Below are 24500 nucleotides of genomic sequence, written 5' to 3'. Positions count from 1 at the left end.
TTTTACTTGTTTCAATGGGAAGGTAATTTATCGACGCTCCCTAACCGGCATGCTACACCGTTTAGCCAACCTTAACTGAAGCTCACCGTGTTGCGTCAAAGTTGGAAATGCCAAGTAGATGGTAAAATAAAATCGTTTTTGTAGTCTCCGTCTCATTCTACAAACAATTAAAGCAATAACATTGTTTGCGCGTTTGCGACCGTTAGCGCGAGCGGACTGCATCAGGCTAACACACTCTTGCTACACATCTCTGTTGGTAAACAGATGTTCCTTGTCGCTGTCCGCCTTTCGTTGTTTTCCACTTTATGGGATCAGACTCAGTCAAACTTTGACATAAGGAAATTTGCAATCGTTGCACCCTTGGGGACGACTCACTTCGCCTTTGCCACACTAGTTGTTTGGCTAATCGCGGTTATAAAAGACAGTTGTTTACTGGTTTGTTTCAGCTGCTCTTTGCGACTGTATTCCGTTATAGGACTCTCACTCAAATGCATAGATTGTAGATTGCATTGAAACTTAAATCCTGCATTATCAATACTTTGCCGCCGTCATTTAAAATAAATAAATAAATAAGTAAATGATTAAGCATAAAAAAAAAACAAAAAAAACAATGAGAGCAGGCCTTCGCTGTGGCTCAGTCCCGAATTAACCAGTTTATCAGTGAACTTTACACAGAAAAAACCTCATAAAAATGTTGACCAGCTGGTCTTTCCCGTAGTATTTAGACTTAAACCTTGTTGGAATCGTACATTTAGACCTTTGCCTGTGTGCACATGCAGTGTTGCAAATTGTAGTGAACATTCTGATTATTCACTGTCTGCAGTCTGCAGCCGGCGGCATCAACACATGTATTGTGTGCATAGAACAAGGCTTCATAGGCATTCTAATGACTGTGAGTGCCAAAGTTCAGACTGCTGATATGAGCACTGTCCATGTCTCAGAGTGCGGCAGTGACTTTTCTTTTTTTGGCACCACAACAGGTAAGGCTTGCGTAAAACACCTTCGATTTCCTTCTCCAAATCAGGTTCTACCATGGGTCAGCGCGTCGTCAGATCTTTCCATAGAGTTGTTTATTAAGGGAAGGGAGGAGCATGTTAGAAGAAAATTCTAATTTAATGATTAAAAAAACCAAGTCTAGTCCTTGAGTCTAAAAGTTTCCTACTGTTTTCTTTACGTAACCAACTGTTTGTCTATGCTAAATAAGTTCGGAGAGACAACAAACATTACAGAAATTATTTTCAGACCCCAAGAGTGTAAAAAAAAACAACTTTCAATTTGGTTCATTCATACATGAATTTGCCTTGAAAAATGTTTTATTCTCCCCAGAAAATTTGCATCTGTTTACACAGCTGAAAAATGCCTCGTCGCGTAGCACTGATTGGAGGAGGTAGCGCCGGTCTGGCCTCCATCAAGTCCTGCCTGGATGAAGGTCTGGAGCCAGTCTGCTTCGAGAGCAGCGATGACATTGGTGGCCTGTGGAGGTTTAAGGTGGGCAGGTTTTTCTTTCTCGCACACACACACTCTGTACTTACTACAAAATATGGATTAGTGTCCTCTGTTCTCACTTGATGGCTGTTGCTGCAGGAAAATCCGGAGGCAGACAGGGCCAGCATCTACTACTCCCTCATCATCAACAGCTCCAAGGAGATGATGTGTTTCAGCGACTTCCCCGTCCCTGCACACTTCCCCAACTACATGCACAACTCCCTCATCATGGACTACTTCCGCATGTATGCGGACAACTTCCAGCTCACCAAGCACATCAACTTCAATGTGAGCGCCTCTCATTAGCTCAGTGCTTCCAGTTATATTTCTGTGTAACTGAACAAGCACCCTGCTCTGGATCTGCCTGAAATTATATTTTTTTGCATCTCTATTTTTCAGACCAAAGTGTTGCAGGTGAGACAGAGGTCTGATTTTTCCCAGTCAGGCCAGTGGGATGTGGAGACGGAGAACAAGGACGGCAAGAGGGAGAAACACATTTTTGATGCGGTGATGATCTGTATTGGACATCACTGCCAACCTAACTTGCCTCTGCATGACTTCCCAGGTACAAGAAAACTTTCAGAATTTGTTCAAATGTGGCTGGAATTAATGTAGACCTTTGTTTCATGATCAGCAATGCCTTTGAAATGCCTTTGAAATGCCAACACCACCTCAGTTAAGGTGACATCTTGATGAATAATGTTAATTTCTTTGAAAAGCACACATCGGAATGTACAGTAGTTTGTGTGTGTGTGTGTGTGTGTGTGTGTGTGTGTGCGCGCGCGCATACTTAGTCCAATATTGAAGGGCTTTTGTTGTGTTTTGTTTGTTTTTCAGGCATTGACACTTTCAAGGGGAAGTACTTGCACAGCAGAGACTACAAGACCCCTGACGAGTGGAGGGATAAAAAGGTTGTTGTGGTTGGCATTGGAAACTCTGGGGGAGACATCGCTGTGGAGTTGAGCAGAGTCACCAAGCAGGTGTGCATGAGATTGGAATAAGTGAAGAATACAAATCTTGAAACAAGATGGAATTGCCTGTAATACATTCATAAAGTCATAGGAATAATCCATGTAAAACTAATACTAATATACTAAATTCCTGCAAGCCAAACAAATGGCAGATATTTGACTGCTTGACCTTAAACAAGAGTTGGCATCGTCAGTTTTTCCTTCCATGCCGCAACTCTTGCAGTTATATCTAAGCACTCGGAGGGGAACCTGGGTCCTGAACCGTGCTGCGGTAAACGGCCTCCCGCGTGACATGCAAAACAGCAGGCGCTTGATGATGATGCGCAAGTTCCTCCCCTTTGGCCTTGCGTGCAGTATGTTTGAGCGACGCCTCAACCAGCGATTCGACCACAGTCTGTACAACTTGAAACCGGCACACAGGTAGCGCTTGTCGAGGTACGTGTTTGTGTGTGATGGGATTATTTGCAGTCGTAACCTGTCTAATTACAATTCAAGGGTGTTCAGCCAACATCCCACAGTGAACGAAGAACTTCCCAACCGCATCATTTCCGGGACATTGCAGGTGAAACCCAACGTCAGCAGGTTTGATGGCTCCAGTGTGCACTTTGATGATGGGAGTGTTGTGGACGATGTCGACCTGGTGGTAGGTTGTTACGATTGAGTTGTTAATTTTGTATACGCTCTCTTTGCGAGGGTATGTCACTCAGGTGAGTTGTCTGCCCTGCAGGTGTTCGCCACAGGTTACAAGTTCTCTTTTCCATTCCTGGCCTGTGATGTAATCCCAGTGTCTCAGAACAAAGCATCCCTCTACAAGAATGTGTTTCCTCCAGAGCTGGACCATCCCACTCTGGCTGTGATTGGCCTGGTGCAGCCACTGGGATCCACCTTGCCCATCTCTGAGATACAGGCCAGATGGGCCACACGTGTCTTTAAAGGTACTACAGGTTGCCTTTTGATTAATGTATGAGAATGTACTGGAATTTTTTTTTTTTTTACGCTTTCATTTTCTCAGATCTGCTTTGAGCAAACAGTGTCACTCACCGTTCCTTCGCTTTTCCTTCTCAACAGGTTCTGTCAACCTTCCCCCAGTTGCTGCCATGCGCAACGATATTGACTGCAAGAAAGAGAATTTGGCTAAAAGGTAGAAAGTTAAAAAATTTCACGTCTAGGTTTCTCCCTCACATCCACTGTGTCTGGCGCCAAATCTTTATTGCTTGACTGTCTTTATCAGGTACGTCGCCAGTCAGAGACACACCATCCAGGTTGACTACATCAGCTACATGGATGACATTGCAAGTATGATGGGTGCAAAACCCAACATCCTTAAACTGCTAGCGACCGATCCGAGGCTGGGACTGAATGTTATATTCGGCCCGGCTACCTCATACCAGTATCGTCTCGGTGGGCCGGGAAAGTGGGCTGGAGCCCGACAGGCCATCCTCACTCAGTGGGACAGAGTGGCTCTACCCATGCAGACGAGGCGTTGCAATTCGCCAAGGCTCAAGAGCGCTCGGATGTGGCCTTTGGTTCTGTTGGGTGCTGCTGTTGGCTTGGGGTCTTATGTCAACAGGATCAGAATAAAAGCACAGCTGCCAGAACAGGGATGAGAATTCAGAATTCTGTTGACATCGAGAGTAATCGTAATTGTGTAACGCCAGTTTGATTGAAACACGAAAATGTCATTAGGAGAGGTGCTTTATTTATTATTATTATTATTATTGTGCAAAGTAGAAAGTCATCATCTTAAAGCGCACAATTAACAGAGGTTTAATTAGCTGTATTGTTCCCTATAACAACGGTCAGAAATAGCAAACATTATATGCTGTAGAAACAGTATTTTTTATTGTATATGTATATTGTTTGTTTTTTTTGTTGCAAAAATAAAATAATTTAATAGCTCAGTAATCAAGATGCTTGTCAACTTTATTGTCACCATCCTACAACCCACGCAATAACATGTTAGCATTTGTGTTGTATTACGCCCCAAGACTGAAATTAAAGGATTTTTTTTAGTCGCGCTCCTCTCCAGGTTGACTTTTGCTCACGAGTCACTTACGCCACCTACAGGCGGCCTCGGAATCTGACGTGTGGCAGGAAATAATCTGTTCCTCACATGGGATCGAATATTTCCTCCTGAGGCATCTGTGATCATCTGGCCAACGGTGTGAAATGAAATGTTTAACTATTCCAAATAATCGCGGCATTAGAACCTTTCTCAAGATGTCCCCTTTCCTTTGAATTCGCTTGACTCGTGGGCTCTCTGACGGTTCGAAGAATGTCTTTCTAAGCAAAGGATGGACAACGTCCCTTGACGAGATTGAAGGTGAGAGATAAAAAGCAACATTTAAAGACAGAAAGAATTTACTTTGAAGCTGGAGTTTTGAATCGACCTCATATGGCCCGCCCCTCGTGAGCAGCCGAGATACACCGGAAGAAGAATCGCCACGCGTGACGACCCAAGATTTGGGTTGCCAGGTGTGGGAATGCCGATTCTTCCCCAAGTAAGGAATCGCAAAATACAAAAACGTATTTTGTGTTTACCTGTTTTGCACAAACTTTTTTTTAAATTGCTCTGGTTTTAATAGGAGGGTGATAGCCATTCAAACAGAGTAACTGTCAACATTTATTGACGTGGTTTTCAGTGCGTGCTTGTGTTTGACATTAAAGCAAGCACAAGACAACAAGGTCTAAATGCTTAACTCCAATACTTATGATACAGTCATCAAATTATTTTCAGTAAATTTTCTTGTTAGAACATTTAAACAATTTAGTGAACTTGTCACCAAATCTAAAATATGTGTCAGTCAATGTAAGTGAAATAGAGAAATACTAAATCTGGACTGATGTAGGCTCGTATCAGGGTCAGGACACAAAATATTTTTTATATATTTTTTCTTAATTAACATAATGAAGGCCACTGTACCTAAATGATAACCATATTTGCATAAAATCAAACATTTACAGATACAATGTCAGTATCACATTACATTGGATCTTAATTCAAGGCTGTTAAATACGTCTAAAATTTGATTTGTGCGTCAGAAATCTATACATTCTTATTCAACGATAGGAGTTAAAATGTGCCTCCTTTTGAGAGATCTTTAACGACGACACTCGAGCATCTGGATGCCCAGAACCCTGGAGTTAGGACTCGAATGTGGATTGTTAGCGAAGAGACCTGGCAACAAGAATCTGCCATCTTTGATTGTGCGACAGGCCGCGGCGCGAGCGGGGCCTTACTCAACTCGGGAAACCGTCTGGCACGAGATAACGGGTGGGGGAAGAGACGGAACCACGGGACAGCCGCTCACCGGTTCCCGCAGTCAGAGCCCAACCAATTGATACCGGCTGTCGGCTGGAAACGGTGCGGAGAGACACGCAGCGGGAGCCGTGCATGTGAGGAGCGGTTTGTTGGCAAGCCAACGAGCCAAGCTGCTAGCGACGTTAGCCGGAGTGGGTTAGCAGCAGGCTAGCCAGCTTTTGTAATCCACCGGCCAGACGCGGAGTCCCCCATCCCAGCACACACCAGGCCGAAATCGTTTATTTGAAAGTCGACTCGCACAATAAGCAGAAGGACCGGCTGTGGCAGGTAGGTTTCCATGCCTTTCAAATCGAAACTTCAAAGTTGTGCACAGTGGAAGTCTGCGGCGTTGCGGTGTGTGTGTGTGTGTGCTCCGGAGTGCTAGCTTGTTTAGCGTGCTCTGGCCAGCAAAGTGCCGAAAGTGGATGTGATGGCGACTCGTGAGAAATGGAACTGAGCTAGCACCGCGGTGCGAGGTGGCGGCCACGGACAGAAGCGTGGCCGACTTTGACCCATGAAATATTGTGCGTGAACGTCGTCGTTCGTGGTATAAAACTTTGCCGTGTCAGATTGGGATGTGTTGCACAGTCCGTGGCAGTGTTCGGGCGGAGGGCCTCTGCTCCCTGCCGGCATCAGCCATCCAGCCCACCAGCAGCTTGATTCATCAGGGCTGGATTGCACACTCATCATCTGCAGTGATTTACCGGCACGGCGCGTTTTAGTAGATATATGTGGCAGCTTTCCTGTCTTAATTAGTGCTCCCTTGCGCCATAAGGTGCTGCAAGGTCTGTACAAAGTAGTGGGGTATGAGTCACACTGGTCTCCGCTGTGAGGTCTTAGAAGGATAGCAATTTTCCTATTGCCCAAATGCAGTTTTAGGGTTTTGAACTATGCTCGTTGAAATGGAAAGAAAGACGGAAATGCAACGTGTTTTAGTGACCATTGGTGTACTGTGTCCATGTACGGTCTTGCCTCTAATTACGCAGTGTAGGAGTAAGACAGACTTCTTGTTTGATAGATTTGTTGTCCAATTTGACAGCCGTTTGCATGCAAAAGCTGTGGCATTTCATTAAGACATACATAAGCAAGTGAATAGCTCAAGACTGTTTGATGCCTTGTAATGTTGCCTAGATGAGGCTGCAGTTGATGGGACTTGCTTAGGGCAATGGTCATGGTACCCAGTTTCATTACAGACTTGATAAATTTACCAGCAGCTCCCAAGGGAGAGCAGCACAGTGGTATTGATTGCCTGGTGCTTGAAGCACCACAATACACTTAATTGGTTCAACCTCTTCTCTGCCCCTCAAGACAGCATCCGTACACACCAGGGTCTTGTCAAAGGGAAGAGACATTTTCCAGGAATGTATTTTCTATTTGCTCTTTCTGCTAAGCATCATTATCCTGTCAGGTAAGAAATGTTCCTGGCTGCAATCGTGCAATCCAGAAACAGAAAGTTTTGCTTTTTGTGATGTCATACTTTCCTTATTGGACCAATTAAAAAGGTGAAATGAATCTTAGAAAGGAAGTGAACAATAGCCAAAGTGTGAAGTCTTCGATCCATAACAAACAGTTATTTATGATGAGGGCCACTCATGTGGCGATGAATTCCTTTTGAGTCAATATTTAAAAGGCTTTCACATCCTCCGTATGAGAGGAACATTACAAGCCTTGTGGTGACTTGCGTGTGTGTCTGCCTGTCTGGGTGTAAGGGTCAATCTCAGAGTGGCCCCGGCCTGTACAGTTGCTCCTGTTAACGTTAATTGCACAGGTAAAGATGCTTAATGTAAGCAAGGTCCAGACAAATGGCTTCAATAGCTGTTCTACCACTCCAGTAAACTGTATTGCAGTGATGCAGGTCAAATCATTTTAAATTAAGTGTGCTGTATAAGTTCAAGTAATGCATTGCATCTGCTCATGTGCTCAGCTGAAATAATACAGTCTCTCTTTTCATCCGTTTCATCTTCTTTTTCTTTTTTGTGCACGATTAAACAACAATTAATGGACTGAAGTCATACTCGCAGGTTTGTGACAGCCGTTGGATGATGTTTAGAGCCTGTGCTGTTTAAGCACGTGGTGTGTTCGATTGAAGGACTGTCAAAAACAAAGACCTAAAACTATTTGAAGTCGCACTTCTAGTTTGTATTTCTTTGTCTGTGCAACCCTTTTAATGTCTATTTTTATTTTTGGAAAACCATTTCCAGCTATACTCAGATTGCCATATTGCTCATATTGCCTCTCTTTGATTACTCTTGAGTTGGTGATTTCCGAATAATGTTGAAGGATTTCACTGAAAATGAAACTATAGCTGTTGTTCAGCCCTTGTGCTTCTTTGACACAAATTGAAAGCTGCGAGGTCTGGCTGTGTTCCTACGTTGCTTCCTGGCTTGAAGCCTCCAAGGATGAAGGAAAAAAGAAATCCATCTCATAAAATTGTTGTTGAGTCTGCATACAATCGACTGTCACTGTCTTGGAGCCCCGACACACATCAAGACACACGAGTCACCTAACGGCTGACACTGTTATACCACCACTGCGTTAATAATAAATGACCTCTATTTGACTTGGGAAAGACACTACAGCCCCTAACATGCTATCTGTTCATGGCACAGCCCCTACTATACATATGTGACAGTCAAATTCTATCTTGATTACATTAGCAATGTTCTTTAATTAGTAAGCTGTAGTTGAACCTCGTGTGTTGACCCTGCTGCTTCCAGGTGGTCTGATCCCTCTCTCCCTCTGTTGTCTCCAGGAGGCTGGTTCTGGGGGCGAGGCCAAAGGACCAGACTCGATGAGTTTCAAGCGAAATGTCAGAGAAGTCAGGGCAGAGCACCAAGGCAAAGGATGGCAAGACAAAGTATGCATCCCTTAGCCTCTTCAATACCTATAAGGGGAAGTCTTTGGAAACCCAGAAAACTGCAGGTAAATCCACTACAGCCATTCCTGCTTTTGTGCAATTTACTGTACAAAATAGCCAATGAACAGTCTTTTTGGTTTTAGTTTTGGAAAGGCGAATAAGTCTTAATTTCATAGTTTCTGATTATGTCGCCGCATAATTCTCACATCTTCCTTGAGATCAAAGATAAAAACCTTTTTCATTTTTATGCTCCCAGTGGCTGCCAGACATGGGCTCCAAAGTTTGGGCAAAGTTGCTGCCAGTCGGCGCATGCCCCCTCCAGCTAACCTGCCCAGCTTGAAGGCAGAGAACAAAGGAAACGACCCCAACGTCAACATTGTCCCCAAAGACGGCAGTGGCTGGGCATCACGACCCGAGGGCGGGGACGAGAGGTACGTTTCACTCCGATGTGTTGCTTTTTCTTTTTTTTAAGTTGAAGCCAGAGGAGGATGTCTTCTCAATAGTACATTAAAAGTTTTTAATCAGAACTGTTCTGTTTCATGTTTTACAGACAACAGGAGACACCGCCACCCCAGAACAAACCACCTGTCGTCCAGCCGCCGGAGCTTCCTGTTGTCGGGGGCAGCCGCTCCTGGGCCAACAGCAAGCAGCCGCAGCTCGACGGTAAGTACGCTCTCCACTTGGCCTCCCTAATTATTTGACCCGCTGGCCATGTTGCAGCCCTCAACCTCAGCCCAGCGAGGATTAAATCCTCCACTGCTTCTCTGTAAGGCCACTCTGATATTTGTGTAATCATAATCATGTGCTTATAATGTATAGGAGCTTCGCGTGTGAGCAGCCAATTTCACCAGGAGTTCCCCAGCTTGCAGGCAGCTGGCGAGGCGGAGAAATGTGACAGTCCAGAGGAGGAACCCTATGGACCAGGTCCCAGTCTCAGGCCTCAAAGTAAAAGAACCCGACAGCAGTCACATCCAGCATTCACTGTTTTTCTATTATGATTTTTTGGACATGTGTGTTTGTTTCAACTCTAAGCTCGAAGAAATAACTTATCTCACATTCATTGTAACGTCAGATGTTGGAAGTTGGAGAGAGGGCGGAGGACGGAATCTGAACACCGGCTCTGGCCCTGACATGGAGAACAGGGCGCCGGAGGAGGGTGGCCCTGCCCTCGGGACCTCGACGCCGCCGGTGGAAGCTGACGACTCTGGGAAAAATGCAACCACCGATGGCCAGAGGGAGAAGAGGGATGCCAGGGAGAGAGCGCCCCTCTCTGGCCCTCCTCCGCCCAAACAACTTAACGGTGGCCAGCAGCCTCCCGCTGGAGTGCCCACTCACTTTGACCCCGCCTTCAGGAGCATGATGCCATCCTATGTAAGTCACATGTCCTGGTTAGAGAGACGTTTCAAGTTGTAGCGGGTTTTTGGGTTTTTTTCTCTTTTGTTTTTTTGTTCCATGCCTGTTGGACCCTCAATCGATCATGACAATTCTAATGTTTTTGCTTTAGATGTTCCAATCTTATCCTCAAATTAATTTTGGACAAGGAAACTACAGACACCCTGGACCACCACAAGAAGGATCAAAGTAAGCTTCTTCTTTTTTTTTTTTTATCTCAAGGCTGTGGTTTCTTAAGCAAAAAACATACTTGTTCTTGTTTATTGTTTTTTCAATATACTGAGTTCTAGTAGTGATACTCCGGGCCTCAGGATAAACCTTTTTCTTTCTTCTGCATTTTTTCCCCCAATCTCAAGGGCCCCTCGCTCAGGACGAGCTCAGCCACCTCCCCCTCAGTCCTGGATCCAGGACCCTGACAGACCCTCTATTGTAAGTGCAACGGAACTGAAAGAACTGGACAACTTGGACACTGATGCTGATGAAGGCTGGGCAGGTCAGTGCCTCCATTTTTTTTTTTTTTTAATAAACTTTTGTTTAACCTGGTTAAGTTATTTTATAGTAAGTTCTGGTCTTTCTTTCTTTTTTTCAAAACAGGAGCTCAGATGGAGGTTGATTACAGTGAGAAACTCAACTTTAGTGATGATGAAGAGAACCAAGGGGCTAAAGAAAAAAGAGACAACTGGTGAGTGTTTGAGCTTTTTGCCTCAATCTCAAAAAGTGCACTAATTTTTTTTAACATGAACTTTGCTCCTTTTGGCTTGTATTACAACGTTTTTTTTATATGAATAATTACTATATCACTTACTTTAGAAAACATGGTGTTATGCTTTTTCTGAATAGCTTTCCGTCTCAAACAAATTAAGCTTGTGCAAGTTGTTTTTCATTCTGGTGACAAGGTAAACCAGTGACCACAGGCATAACTGTGAATGATGATAATTTAACCAACTTCAACAGTGTATTTAAGGCAGAGTGGTTATTGGCCAGAAATCACTAGTGTGTTTGTTTGTGAAGGATCCCAAAAAAATAAATAATCAAAGAGCATCTTTCCCCAGTGACTGTTTTTATAGTGTTTGATGATTGTCTTTACTAAGCTGCGCTGGCGCTGCTCCTAGGGAATGGATGGGTAAAGTGGAGCGTGCACGATCTCGTCCACCGGAGAGTCAGGATGGCTGGAAGGAGGGGTCCGAAGACCGCGGGGCTGCTAAAACTTCATGGGCTGACCCTTCAGATCCCAGAGCGCCATCACCTGGCAGCGCAGGGCAACACAATAAATCAGCGGCACCGCAGGACTACCAGGTTACACTTTAATATGCATCGTGCAAACCTATCATCATTCATGCGCCTCTTGACAGCCGTCCCAAAACAGCGTCCTTACCAAGTTCTCCTGGCGTTCTCTCTCCCTCCAGGGCGGTCGCGCCGCGCGTGGGAACAAATCACAGGCTGCGCCCGGCGAGGAGGACCCTGAGGCCTGGCGGCAGAAGCGCAAGAAGCCGTCGGAGGTTTCCGAGGCTGTGGAGCGAGCGCGGAGGAGGCGGGAGGAGGAAGAGCGGCGCATGGAGGAGCAGCGTCTCGCCGCCTGCGCTGAGAAACTGAAGCGGCTGAACGAGAAGCACCGGCAGGCCGCCGAGGCCAAACCCGAGGCCGCCGGCGCCGCTATCAGCGACGAGGCCGCACCCGCACCCGCCCACGAGGACGCCTCCCCGGCACCGGCGCCCGCGTCCAGCCCCACGCCCCCGCCCCCCGTGTCACAATCACCGGTCTCCTCCGCGGAGGTTCCTCAGCCGGAGAAGGCGGAGAGGGCGGAGGGAGGGGTGGAGGGAGACGCGGAGAGGACGGAGCGGGAGCAAGAGCAAGAGCGAGCGGAACAAAGTCCAGAGGAGGAGGAGGGTCCCTTGGTCCGCCAGCCGAGCCCGCCCCTCCAGAGACCTGTCGCCACCGCGGCACCGCCGGAGCCTCAGGGCTTAGCAGAAGCTTCTCTGGCAGAGGTCGGCCCCCTGATGGAGGAGAACCAGGCTGATGGAACCACAGTGCCTATGCGAGACTATTTCAACACAGAAGACAACCGAGGTGAGGCTTCAGGTTTTAGAAAAGAATAGAATGTCTTTATTTAGCCACAATTACAGGAGCGTATACAGTGCAAAGAGAAAAAAAAATATATGAATTAAAAAGAAATAAGATCAAATATTTCTAGTAATTACTTAAAGAGTAAGATAGGAAAGAAAGAAAAGTCAACTTTGCATGTTCATAGATGCAGTTTTTTGGGTCGGTTACACATGCAGTTGGACATCATTTTTTGGGGTTTAATGTTCTTGCAGCGGACGAGCCCCACCTCTCTCTGCCTCACATGGACACGCCCAGTGGCGAGGAGGTCCCCGTGGCGCCGCCGCAGCTGGAGGGAGAAGCAGCTGCAGCGATGCGTCCCTCTCTCTCCTCTGGCTACTCCAAACAGTTTCAGAAGTCTCTGCCGCCTCGTTTCCTCCGACAGCAGGTCAGGGTCACCACTTAACACGCTGTGACTTGCGGGTGCTGTTCAGCTCGACACGTGGGTGTCTGCAGGAAATGAACAAAAGGATTTGATTTTATGGTAATTTCTTTCTTAACAGGAGCAGATGAAGCAGCAGCAGTGGCAGCAGCAGCAGCAGCAGAGTGGTGGTTCTGTGTCCCCATCGGGCGGGGCCGGAGTTCCAGCCTCCCAGCAGCAACAGCAGCAGCAGCAGCAGCACCGGTCCATGTACCAACCCATGGGCCCCCACCACCAACACCTGGCCTCCATGGGCTTCGACCCTCGCTGGCTAATGATGCAGTCCTACATGGATCCCCGCATGATGTCAGGACGTCCACCAATGGACATGCCGACCAACATTCATCCCGGTGGGGACTTAATTCATTCAAAAAATAAAAAAGGGGAAAAGTCAGCATTTTATTATTTTTGAAAAGCAGGCAAATCAGTTAAACTGCCAGCTTGAAAGTACCGTTTGTCCTTTTCAGGGAGGATGCCGCCAAAGCAGATTGTGCGAAGAGAACCTGGTGACAATTCCAGCTCCAGCTCTGACTCGTTTGACCACCTGACGCGGCCGATGCGTGACCACGGCCTAGCGTCAGACTCGAGGATGGTGTGGGGATCAGACCCATATTCCCAGTCTGAGCCTTTGCCAACTGCAACTCCACCAAAAGGAAGAGACGTTGACAAGGAGCCACGGTATGTTTGAACAGCTGATAGGAAAATACTTTTTATTTCACCATCGGATTTCTTCACATCGTACATTGTCATTTATTTCTCCACAGGATGGATTCTGGAGTCGATCTTGACAGAGGCCTCTCAGCCATGTATCCGCAGGACCACAGTGCATTAGACTCGCATAAATCTAACTTCTTCCAGGACCCGACAGAATCCCTGTCCGCATTCACTCAGGGTCCAGATGACGCGTCGGGGCCCCTAGACAGGATCTCTGTGGGCCCCACCTTTGATCCTGAGGAGCCGGGGCTTCCGAGCGGGGAAGAGGTGGAAGCTCTTGGCCAGGCGATGCTCCATCTGAGCGTTTCCCAAGGCTCCAGCCACTCCCTTAAGCTCGACGAGTCTCGGTTCGATGGTCTATCGTTGGGCATAAAATCCCTGGATCTGCAGGACTCAGGCGAGCAGGACGACCGGCCCCAGGCTGAGCTCTACTCCCAGGCCGCCGTGACCAGCAGCAGGGCCACACCGCCTGCTGACGGATTACTCAAACAAGAGAAGCTGCCGCTGCCAGGCCCCAGCAAGCAGAAAGCCGAGCTGCGCTGGGGCGGGCGATCGGGGACGGGACGCAGGGAGGGAGTGGGAGGAGAGAGGCCCATCCGAAGGTCTGGGCCCATAAAGAAGCCCGTCCTGAGGGACATGAAGGAGGAGCGGGAGCAGCGAGAGGAGAGGGAGAAGCGCCATGAGCGAGGGGAGAGAGGAGAGCGGCTGAAAAAGGACCCGCTGTCCAAGGCTCCCTCTGCCGCCGCCGCCGTCTCCGAGGGCTCCAGGGCTCCAGAGGCAAAGAAAGAAGCAGCCCAGGCAGAAGAAGCACCAGCCGGCCACCTGAGAGCCCGAGACTCCCAGCCTTTGTCCTCCGCCCCCACCTCCTCCTCGCAGGAGGAGAAAGCTGAGAAGCTCCCCGGCGGTGAGAAACACCCGGAGCCGAAGCTGCCCTCCAGAAAAGACTCGAACCTTCCCCCTCGCGCCTACCGGCGGGAGGAGAGGGAGAGGGAGCGGGAACGCGAACGCGAGAGGGACAAAGACATGGACAAGGACCGAGACAAGGACTGGCCCAGCGACTCCAACTTCAAGGGCCGCGGCCGAGGCGAGTATTACTCCAGGGGCCGGAGCTACAGGGGCACGTACGGCGGCCGGGGCAGGGGCAGCCGAGGCCGCAGCCGGCCGGAGTACCCCTACCGGGAGCCGCGGTCCCGCTCCGACCTGCCCTCTGCCGGAGGAGCGGCCGCCTTCCGGAACCGCGAGGAGAGCGAGACGCGCAGCGAGAGCTCCGACTTCGAGGTCATCCCCAAGCGCCGGCGCCGGCGCGGCTCCAACACGGACTCGGAGAGCGAGGGCGGCCGGGAGTCGGCCAGCGACACGGGACCCTCGGACCGCGAGCCCAGCGCCAAGCCCAGCCGGCCCCTCCGGCGGGAGCTCCCCGGGGAAGCTCGTCCGGGCCCCCACAAGCCGGGCTTCGGGCCCCCCCACGCGGGCGACAAGGCTGGGCCGCGTTGCGACGACGAGGGTCGACCCAGGCCGGGCTTCCTGCCCAAAGGGGAGCCTTCCCGCCGGGGCAGGGGCGGGCTGTACAGCCGGCGGGGCGGGACGCGGGAGCGCGGAGCCCCCCGCTCGGCGCCGCTCCGTCGGCCGCCGCCGAGGGACCCGTCGTCCCAGTGGCCGTCCAAGCCCATGGAGACCTTCAGGCCCGAGGACGCCGAGGCCGCGCACCGGTACGACAACCCCCCGAGCGACCGGCGGCACCCCAAGCCCGACGGCAAGAAGTACGGCGAGGCGGCGGCGCCCCTGGGCAGCCGCGAGAGGCCCCGCCGCTCCCGCCCGGCAAGGCCCCCCCGCCAGGACAAGCCCCCCCGCTTCCGCCGCTTAAAAGAGCGGGAGGCGGCCGTGCTGGCCGGCGGGGAGTCGTCCCCGGCCCCTGTCGTGCCCCCGCTCCCGGGGCCCGTCAGCACCGCCGCTGCCCCACCCGCCTCCGGCTCTGCCCCGGCCTCGCTCTCCCCGACCCTGTCCAGAGCGCCGGGGACGCCGGTGTCGGTGCCCGCGGACGCTCCAGCAGCCACGCCCGCCCCGGACCTGCCCTCCCCGGCTGAGGCTGCCCTGCCGGACACCGGCAGCCCCCCCATCACGGCGGTGGGCACCAAGTCGCCCGACCTGTCCAACCAGAACTCGTCGGACCAGGCCAACGAGGAGTGGGAGACGGCCTCGGAGAGCAGCGACTTCAACGAGCGGCGGGAGCGCGAGGAGAGGAAGGGAGCGCTGGAGGCCGCCAGCGAAGCGGCCGCGGCCCCGGTGGCCGGCCCCCCCCAGGGGCCACTGACCCCCAGCAAGAGCCCCCCCGACGGAGGGGCCTCCAAGCGCGATGGCGGCGCCGCGACCAAGAGGAGCTTCTCCAATCAGCGACCTGCCGAGAGACCCAACCGCAGAGCCAACGCCGGAGCCAAGCAGGGCCGGAGCTACGCGGGGGGCAAGGGGGAGAGGAGGGGCGGGGCCAAAGCCGGCCGCAAGGGGTGAGTTCTAACAATCGGCCTTTTGTCGCAGCGTTTTTATTCTGTTCATTCACGTTAACGCTGCCTTGCACAGTGAGCTGGACACAATGAAAGCGCTTGATAGAATTAACAGTGTAGATTTGTTGGCGCACAAGAAACCCACTGTGTGTTGTTGTTACTGTTCAGTCTAATTAACTGCTGCACAGCGTTCCACCACTAGAACACTCTGCAGACTTGCTGGCTAATTGACCACAAAGGTGCCGCTGGATGTTTTAGACGTTACCTCATCGATGCGCTTGGCGAGGGCCGTTTTTTTTGTTTTCCTATTCACAGCATTATCAGAGGCTTTGACACTCTCGTGCAATTATTTTGTGATTGATTCCTCTTGTCTGTGCACCGTCCCGGAACTCCAAACAGCCCCGCAGGCCAGCAGAACTCTGAGGCGACGGCAGCAGCAGCTGGAGGAGGAGTGCAGAGGTCTGCCAAAGAGCAGTCTGCCCGGCGCAAGGACGAGGCCAAGCAGGCAGCCAAGAAGCCCAAGGAGAACGCTCTCTCCCAGTTTGATCTCAACAATTACGCTAGTAAGTGATTACTGTTATTCTCTCTAAAATATTATCCCGGAACCCACGTCAGGCCCCGGCTGCGTCTCAGCTGAACACTGATTTTAAATGTCTGGCTCGCGTTTTTTTTTATTTCCCCCTTTCGCCACCCGTAGGTGTCGTCATCATCGACGATCACCCGGAGGTCACCACCACAGAGGACCCCCAGTCCAGCGCCAACGACGACGGCTTCACGGAGGTGGTCTCCCGGAAGCAACAGAAGCGCCTGCAGGATGAGGAGAAGAGGAAAAAGGAAGAGCAGATCACGCAGGTCTGTGGAAGCACGGCCCTCCAGCTAAACTAATCATCTCCCACCTGAATCAGTTTTAACTTTACATCTCGATGCTCAACAGAACTGGACTAAAAAAGGTGCAGGGGAGAAGGGCAGAGGAAGTGGAGGAAAGCTGCCCCCAAGATTTGCTAAAAAGCAGTCATCGCAGCAGCAGCAGCAACAGCAGCAGCAGCAGCCACCACAACAGCAGCAGCAGCAGCAACAGACTTCACAGCCTCAGCCTCCTGCAGCCGCTGCTCCTCAGCCTCAGCAACAGCAGCAGCCACAGCCGCCGCCGCAGAAGCAACAGCAGCAGCAGACGACGCCCACCTCGGGCCCCCAGCACCCTCACCTCTCCCAGGCTCAGCCCACCGCAGCCTCTCAGAATCTCGAGGCATCGGCGGCGCCTCTTCCCTCCATCCCGCCGGCCAATGTGGACTTCACCTCAAAGAGCCTCCCGCCGGCAGCGGCGCAGGCGCACAGCACTCTGGGTACAGAGCTGTGGGAGAACAAGGTTGCAGGCCCAACTGTTCTTCCCGACGTCAAGAAGCGTGAGTGGACAAGTCGTTCCTACTGAAAGCCCCCAGTGTTTCTGGCTGACACGTGAAGCTCAATCAAAGTGATTTATGTTTCAGTTGGTCCAATCAGCCCCCCCCAGCCTCCCTCCGTGAGTGCGTGGAACAAACCCCTGACCTCCTTTCCTGGCACCGTCTCTTCTGAGGTGAGGTTTCGTCACAAACCTTCGACGTTCTGGTGTGCGGTTGCAGAGTTCCGGCCACGCACTGGAAAAACTCCCGTCTTATATTGTGTTGCAGGGAGTGAAGTCGGGATCGGAGGGCAACGTTGATTTGGCCATCGACAGTATTCAGTTTGGCGCGCCGTCGTCTGCAGGCAGCACCGACAGCGACGGAGTGCCGGCGCTGCTGGAGTCCGTCTCTGAAAACAAGCTGCCGGCACCCAAAGAACAGAGACAGAAGCAACCTCGAGCCGGCCCAATCAAAACACAGAAGGTACGTCCGCTCTGGCGTCGCAGCCGTTTCGGCTTCCCAGTTATTCCTGGCACTCACGGCGACTTGACATTTCCAATCTTGCCAGCTTCCCGAGATGGAGCCCGTCGAGACCAAGGAGTACAAGCCGGGCCCCATTGGGAAGGAGCGCTCCCTCAAGAACCGCAAGGCCAAAGATGCGCGCGGAGGAGAAGGGGAGGGACTGGAGGGAGGAGTCCCCGGGGGCGTAGTCAGCAGAGCCGCCGATTCCAGCCCCCCCACCAGCGACGCCACAGTGCCAGAGCTGGGAGGAGACATCGAGGTCATGATCACTGTCCCCTCGGCCGAGTACAACAGCAACGCCAAGGTAGAGGCGTCGCAGCACCTGGTCGCCCCGTGCACGTCTTTCAAACCCAGCATGGCCTTCATTCATATTGCAGACTGTGACTTGAATTATGTCTCATTAAGTGATATCATAACTGGCCTTTCCCCCGTCAGGAGTCGGTCACGGACTACACAGCTCCGTCCTCCTCGCTGGCCGACAGCGTTCCGACAGGAGGGACCAAAATTGAGGAGAGTCTGGTGGCCAGCGTGAGTAGAATCTCTAAATATTTATTTTTAACACAAGTAGGATCACAGCCAAGTCTGTATTGTGAGGAAAAAACGCAATTGCAAGTCTGACCTCTGGGTGTGCTTTATTTGTTGTTGTTTTTTTCTTCAGGTGGCTCTACCACACTCGCTGCCCCTCCCTCGACGTGAGACCCTGCAGCAGAGCTCCAGCCTCAGCACCGTCTCCCCTGCCACTGTTGATCTGACACTAAAGGTGTGTGCGCGCACACACACACACACACACACACACACAACTCTCCACCTTCTGCTGGATCTCCGTTTTCTAAGCACTTTATTTTCCCTCACAGATGGAGTCGGCGCGTAAAGCCTGGGAGAACTCTCCCATCCTGGAGAAAAACTCCCCAGTGACGTCCTCTTCCTCCCCGATAACCTCCTGCGCATCGTCCTACTCCACCTTCTCCTCCGCTTCTATGCCACAGATCCCCGTTGCCTCTGTTACACCAAGCACCTCACTGACAGGTACAACACAGCAGCTTCATTTAATACCATCATTTTTCCACATGGATCACAAAAGCTTGTTCGGCTAATCCCGATCCTGATCCTGAGTTGCTCTCCTTCCACCTTCAGGAACTGGCACCTACACGACCTCCTCCCTCAGCACCAAGACCACCACGGCCTCCGACCCCCCAAACATCTGCAAGGTGAAGCCTCAGCAGCTGCAGGGTGGAGGCTTGTCCTCCAGCAGCAGTAGCAGCAGCAGCTTCTCCCAGCTGGGCTGCGTGCCTCCTCTGCTGCCCCAGCAGCAGCAGACCCCGCAGGTGTACGTCACTCAGTCTGCAGCAGGTGAGTTGAGACCGCTTTGGCTCGGGTTTTGACAGAATCCAAATTACTTTAGGTGGTTGGAGTTATCCTTGATAGTTAACACACACTTGTTTTCTCTACATTCCTATATTGTTATCTCACACTTGATCTGATCTGTGTTGCTAATGTTTGCAGGTTCTGCAGCTCAGATCCCAGCCTTCTACATGGACACGAGCCACCTGTTCAGCACACCCCACCCTCGCTTGGCCCCTCCCTCCCTGGCACAGCAGCAGGGCTTCCAGCCTGGACTTTCACAGGTAGGATTGAACTGCATCGCACCTTTTGCCACGACAGGAAGATTATTCTAAATGGGAACGCTGACTTAACTCCTCTTTTCACCTTTTCTAGCCAACGGCAGTGCAGCAGATTCCCATTCCCATCTATGCGCCGCTGCAAGGCCAGCCTCAGCACCAACACACACACACACACACACACACACACCAGGCTCAGCTGGGACTCAGCACTGGACCCCCAGTGTCGCAGCCACAAGACCTCTTCAGCTCCTCTCTGCAGCCTTACAGGTAAACGCACAGCATTAGGCTCGTTTGACCAGGTTATGGCGGGGCTCCCCCCCCCCCAACCACGACTGATCAATGTGATCTCCGACTGCTCAGGTCCCAGCAGGCCTTCATGCAGAGCAGCCTGTCGCAGCCCTCCCTGATGCTGTCAGGACCTTCGCTGCACAGTTACCCCGGCGTACAGGCCCCCGACCTGGGCAAGCCTCAGTCCAGCCTGGCCTATCAGCAGCCCTCCTCCACCCAGCACATTCCCATCCTGTTTGAGCCGCAGCTGAACCAGCCCTCAGGCATGGGGGGCTCGCAGCTCATCGATACACACCTGCTGCAGGTGAGCACCAGGGGCCCGAGTGGCGTTTGTGTTGCACTCAGTTTTTCTGGGGTTTACACCTTCTAAACACATTCTGTCTCCTCCAGGCTCGACAGGGCATGAATCAGCATTCAAATATGTATTCCGGGCAGGTGCAGCAGCACAGCCAGAGTAGTTACTATAGCAACACTCAGTCGGCCAGTTCTGCAATGCAACAGGTAACTCAAATGCAAACGGAACTTTTCTTTCCCCGTATCGAACCCTCTCCTCTCACAACAACGTTCTCTGCGGTGGATGTTTAATCTGTTAATTGTTCTTTTGCGTCCCCATCCGTCTCCAGGTGACCGTCCCCCTGCCCAGCTCCCAGCTCTCCTTGCCAAACTTTGGCTCAGGCGGTGGACAGCCGCTCCTGGCGCTGCCCCCGACTCCTCCCCAGGCTCAGCCCCCCACGCTCAGTCGACAGCCCCCAGTGTCCCAGCCGTACAGGGGCATCATGGGCCCCAACCACAGCATGATGCAGCCGCCCACCAGCAAGGTACCGTCCAGTGCATTTGGGTCGGCGGGGGATGAGGGGAGTTCCGTTTTTTCAGAGCGAAGGCCTCAACTGTTTTGTTTTGCCGATGTTGCTCGGCAGATGGACATGGATCTGAAACTATTTGGCAGCGCGATGGATATTAAGCCTGGGACGCCCCCAGTCAGCGCCAGGAGTACCACGCCCACCTCCAGCCCTTACAGGTACCGCCCTAGAGCTCCAAGAATAACTGAGGCGTTGGCTGCATTCACACAGTAAGACAAGCTACAGGCACAAATTGCACAGAACTCTCACTTTTCAAAATCAGATTCCGGCCTCTTTTCATGTTTGTATTTTCATGATGAAAAAAATGTACCTTAATAATGCCATCAATTCTGACACCCTATCTAACCCATCTTAATGCTCTGCTTGCACATTTATTGTTCTCCCCGTCATCTGCAGGGCGAGCTCCACCTCTCCCAGCAACCAGTCCAGTAAAATGAACAGTATGTTGTACCAAAAGCAGTTTCAGCCCAGTTCTGCTGGCATGAGAATGGCTCAGCACTTCCCAGGCCAATTCAATCCACAGGTACGCTCATTAAAACAAACTCTAGATTTTAGTCTTTCATCTAACAGCCTGGTGTTCACGCTGACTGTAAAATCCTCCCCACAGATTCTGTCTCAGCCCAACATCGTCTCCCCCCTGGTCCGCCCCCCTCATGCAAACTCCTTTGCCGGGGGCGTCCAACGCTCAGCCATGGGCCCTCCCATCTCACCCAACATCGGCGGTGGTCTCATGCCTCATCCAAGGCCGCAGCACGTTCAGCACCCACCCCGAGGACCCCCGGGGCCGCCCCTAGTGCCCAGAGGCACACAGGCGGCGCTGAAGGCTGAACAGGACCTGAAGGTCTGTAGCGCACCGTCTGAATCAATGACTTGAAGAACCAGTGTGAAATATTTGGGTTGATTTATGTTTTTTATATTGGTAAAAGCTCAATATGCTGCCCATAAATACATTTAATAAAGTGTGTAATCGCTGTACAATAAAAGTAATTCGTGAACATGACGCAGTATCCAGGTTTGGGCGCACGTAGCTCTGTGACATGCTCAGGAGGGGGGGAGAGTAAAAGATGCTGCAATCTAAATGTAACCACCTTGAGGTCACTGTTTCTTCTTTAAAATCTCCAAATATTAAACACTTTTCGTGTTGACTAAGCTGACCTCAACCTTGTCATCCATCCCTCTGCAGGCCAAGCAGCGGGCGGAGGTGCTCCAGTCCACCCACAGGTTCTTCTCAGAGCAGCAGCAACAGCAGCAGCAACAGCAGCAGCAGCAGCAGCAGCAGCAACAGCAGCAGCAGCAGCAACAGCAACTCAAGGCAACTCAAGCCAGCAAAGTGCCGAGGCTCGACCAGGGAGGGAAACCTCCGCACGACATCCCCGCCCCCAACCACCAGGGCGGCGCCGGTGACCGACCCGAACCCGACAAGCCCCCCGTCTCCACGGCCAAGCCCATACGGACTGGCCCCATCAAACCGCAGGCCATCAAGCCTGAGGAGGGCAAGTAGGGAGCTGGCGGCCCTCTTCACGTCTTCACAGGAAGTTCTGCATGGATGGATGGAAGAGAGAGAGAGAGAAAGAGAGAGCCTCATTCACTCAGTCAACACCTCACCTCCACCCCGGTGGGGAGGGAGGGAGAGTGGAAGAGACAGTGTGGGGGAGGATGAGTGGAGTCAGGTGGGGTCGAAGCTGTCCTCCTCTTTCTTTCTTTCTTTCTTTCCCCATCTCGTCCCGCGGTGGGCGGGGCCGTTTGAGTTGCATTCTTCCATCATGTTTCAGCGCCGGCAAAAGAAAAGGTGATGGCACGAATCGTTTCTGAGCTTTCTACTGTCAGGGTAGATAAGAGACGAGTCGGGAAAAAGAAAAAAATAATTGAAACGAAACGAGATTTGCTGCTGAGTTTTTCCATTTTTTTTTTTTTTTTTTTACATAGCTGTTGGTTCATCTGTTTTGTTTCCTTCCCAAGTAGAAACACATATTCTAGGACAAAAACTGTCTTATAAAAGAAAAAAGAATGAATTTTTGTTTTTGTAGTCGAAACAATCTTGCTAAGGAGGCGTTTATCTAGTGAAGCACACTTCTTCTTTTCTGTTGCCCATTGTAACTAATCCAGAGATTCGTGCACGTGGAAATGCACCTCATTTTACTGCACTCACTCAACGGTTTCATCCACGTCATCGCGCAAGGGACACGCGACATCAGAGATCTGTCGTCACTCGTTTTTGTGTTCTTTTCTTTTCTTTGTTTGTTTTTACCACAACCGAAATGTGAAACAAAATAGCAGCATTTAATTGAATTTAATGATCGATCTGTTGATTTAGTCCTCTCGTGAGCCTTTGCTCCTGCCTTCTGCTCTCATCTCCTTGCCTGAGAATTATTATTATTATTATTATTGACGCATTCGGGGTGCGTCTGTGTGTGTGTGCGTGCGCGTGTGTTGGGTGTGTGTTTGTGTTCATGGACGGGAGGGGCGGGCGTAGCTCGTTGCCGGACTCTCCTGTAAATTTAGCCAAAGGTTAAAGCAGCGCGGAGACGAGAGACGTCGCGGCCTGTTGAGGACGGCTTGAGTTTGAGTTGAGCGGACGGAAGGTTTTTTACGTGGATGTTCACGGCGGTTTGATCCCTTTTTTTTTTTTTTTTTTTTTTCACTGCGTTCACACCCACCCATCCTCGCTGTCACACAAACACACACCTCTACACACTCACTGTAAAGCACCCAGACCTGCTGCTATTGACTGATTTCAGTGCCCTTAGCTATAGAATAGCAGGACAGGGCTATTCCGGTGTGTAGGAATGGTTTGGAGTTGATTGTTTCGGAAACCGTAGGAAAAAAAACCCCCGACAAACTTGTAGGGGGGGGGGGGGGGGGGTCTCCCGTCCTCGCTGTCCCTTCTCGCCGCGAGGGTCCACATACACACAGGACGGAGACGACGACAACGATGCGATTAGAAGCGATTGGCCAGAAGGACACTTATTGTTTTGTCTCGACTCATGAGAGCAATCAGTGCTGTTTTCTGTCTCTGCCTCACCTCCGCTGGCTGTCCACCCACCACGCTTTCATCTCGGGGGTTGTGGTGTCAAGGGGTCCCTTCAGATATGTACAGTAGTGTGCACCCTGAGGCCGCTGGGGTGTCCTCCTCAGCACAACCCCAGCCAGGAAAGGAATCCTTGTATTGGAGAGAGGGTAAGGGAGGGAGGGTATTGATATCTTTTTCTTTCTTTTTTTCTTTTTTTTTTTTTGTTATTTTGAACTTGTACAGGGGTTTCATCGCTGTATTAAAATATGTACGGTCTTATTTACATTCTCTCGGTTTGGTTACAGAAACTAATAAATAATATACTGTTCACATGTTTCTCAGCGGTGTGTGATTTCTACTGCAAACCATTTTTGTTATTATTTTGGCATGGCTTGATTTTTGTCATATGCCGGCAGTCACACAGATTGTTAATGTTTGACCACCGGGTGTCACTATAACACTTCTATGCAGATACAGTAGCCAAGTTAAAGTCTTAGTGATTGTAACATCCTGAATTATGCAAAATTTGTCCTCCGCATTTGACCCACCATCCCCTGAGGGATCGGTGGGCAACAGCGGTGCCTGAGCCCAGGAATCATTTGGTGGTCTAACCCCTCTGAATACTGAGTGCCAAGCAGGGAGGCAATGGGTACCATTTTTACAGTCTTTGGTGTGACCCGGCCAGGGATCGAACCCAGAACCTACCACTAGAGGTAGTTCTTGGCACGATTCATGCTGACTTCAAGGTGTAAAAGGTGCTTTTCAGTATTGGGTTTCTGCTTGTTTCCCTTTCCTAGCAAGGTGTACGATGGCAGAATACTATGCAGTGATTCTTAATTATGCTGAAAGGTCCACCTCTCATGGAAGACATCGTCTTCCATGTCTTCTATTCCACCTTTGATGGAAAGTCATCCTTTTGAAAAATGTTTCTCCTAAGTTACCACTTTTTAACATTTATTGCAAATTAACCTGAAGGTTGTTTTTTTGTTTGTTTTGTTTTTGAAGTGGTAGAATTTGGCATCTTTGTCTTCAGCAGCAGGATCAAAGATTCTGAAGGATTCTGGGGAGGAGTTGTGTTTT

General features: G+C 50.8%; 2 protein-coding genes across 7 annotated transcripts; both read left to right on the top strand.

Annotated features, from left to right (window-relative positions):
• Positions 1 to 29: 29 nt before the first annotated feature.
• LOC142897305 (flavin-containing monooxygenase 5-like) lies at positions 30 to 4365 on the top strand. Its single transcript, XM_076039528.1, has 10 exons — positions 30 to 121; positions 1350 to 1488; positions 1585 to 1773; positions 1885 to 2050; positions 2323 to 2465; positions 2680 to 2876; positions 2952 to 3099; positions 3184 to 3391; positions 3525 to 3597; positions 3688 to 4365. Exons 2-10 carry the CDS (start codon positions 1357 to 1359, stop codon positions 4061 to 4063), a joined length of 1632 nt encoding a protein of 543 aa, XP_075895643.1. The 5' UTR covers positions 30 to 121; positions 1350 to 1356; the 3' UTR covers positions 4064 to 4365.
• A 447-nt stretch (positions 4366 to 4812) lies between these two features.
• prrc2c (proline-rich coiled-coil 2C) lies at positions 4813 to 23750 on the top strand. Of its 6 annotated transcripts, none has more exons than XM_076039521.1 (35): positions 4813 to 4957; positions 8510 to 8679; positions 8871 to 9045; positions 9165 to 9277; positions 9434 to 9559; positions 9687 to 9985; positions 10119 to 10195; positions 10363 to 10499; positions 10601 to 10688; positions 11098 to 11302; positions 11413 to 12073; positions 12322 to 12494; positions 12610 to 12877; positions 12995 to 13205; positions 13292 to 15742; positions 16139 to 16302; positions 16437 to 16591; positions 16674 to 17142; positions 17227 to 17312; positions 17407 to 17601; positions 17687 to 17944; positions 18076 to 18168; positions 18299 to 18400; positions 18495 to 18666; positions 18775 to 18990; positions 19144 to 19265; positions 19357 to 19529; positions 19623 to 19854; positions 19941 to 20051; positions 20174 to 20368; positions 20468 to 20619; positions 20807 to 20933; positions 21018 to 21251; positions 21594 to 21652; positions 21695 to 23750. In XM_076039521.1, exons 2-35 carry the CDS (start codon positions 8565 to 8567, stop codon positions 21909 to 21911), a joined length of 8631 nt encoding a protein of 2876 aa, XP_075895636.1. In that variant the 5' UTR covers positions 4813 to 4957; positions 8510 to 8564; the 3' UTR covers positions 21912 to 23750. The 6 variants fall into 6 exon arrangements, with proteins under 6 accessions (XP_075895636.1, XP_075895638.1, XP_075895639.1 ...); XM_076039524.1 differs by lacking the exon at positions 4813 to 4957 and adding an exon at positions 5641 to 6045 and having other exon boundaries at positions 11119 to 11302; XM_076039522.1 differs by lacking the exon at positions 4813 to 4957 and adding an exon at positions 5641 to 6045 and having other exon boundaries at positions 21701 to 23750.
• The last annotated feature ends 750 nt before the right edge of the window (positions 23751 to 24500 follow it).

Source organism: Nelusetta ayraudi, unplaced genomic scaffold (assembly GCF_046127955.1).
Source record: "Nelusetta ayraudi isolate G7.1 ecotype Tasmania unplaced genomic scaffold, CSIRO-AGI_Nayr_v1 ptg000059l, whole genome shotgun sequence".
NCBI lineage: Eukaryota > Metazoa > Chordata > Actinopteri > Tetraodontiformes > Monacanthidae > Nelusetta > Nelusetta ayraudi.
The sequence above is the reverse complement of the archived record's forward strand: the minus strand, read 5'-3'. Positions and strand labels throughout refer to the sequence as shown.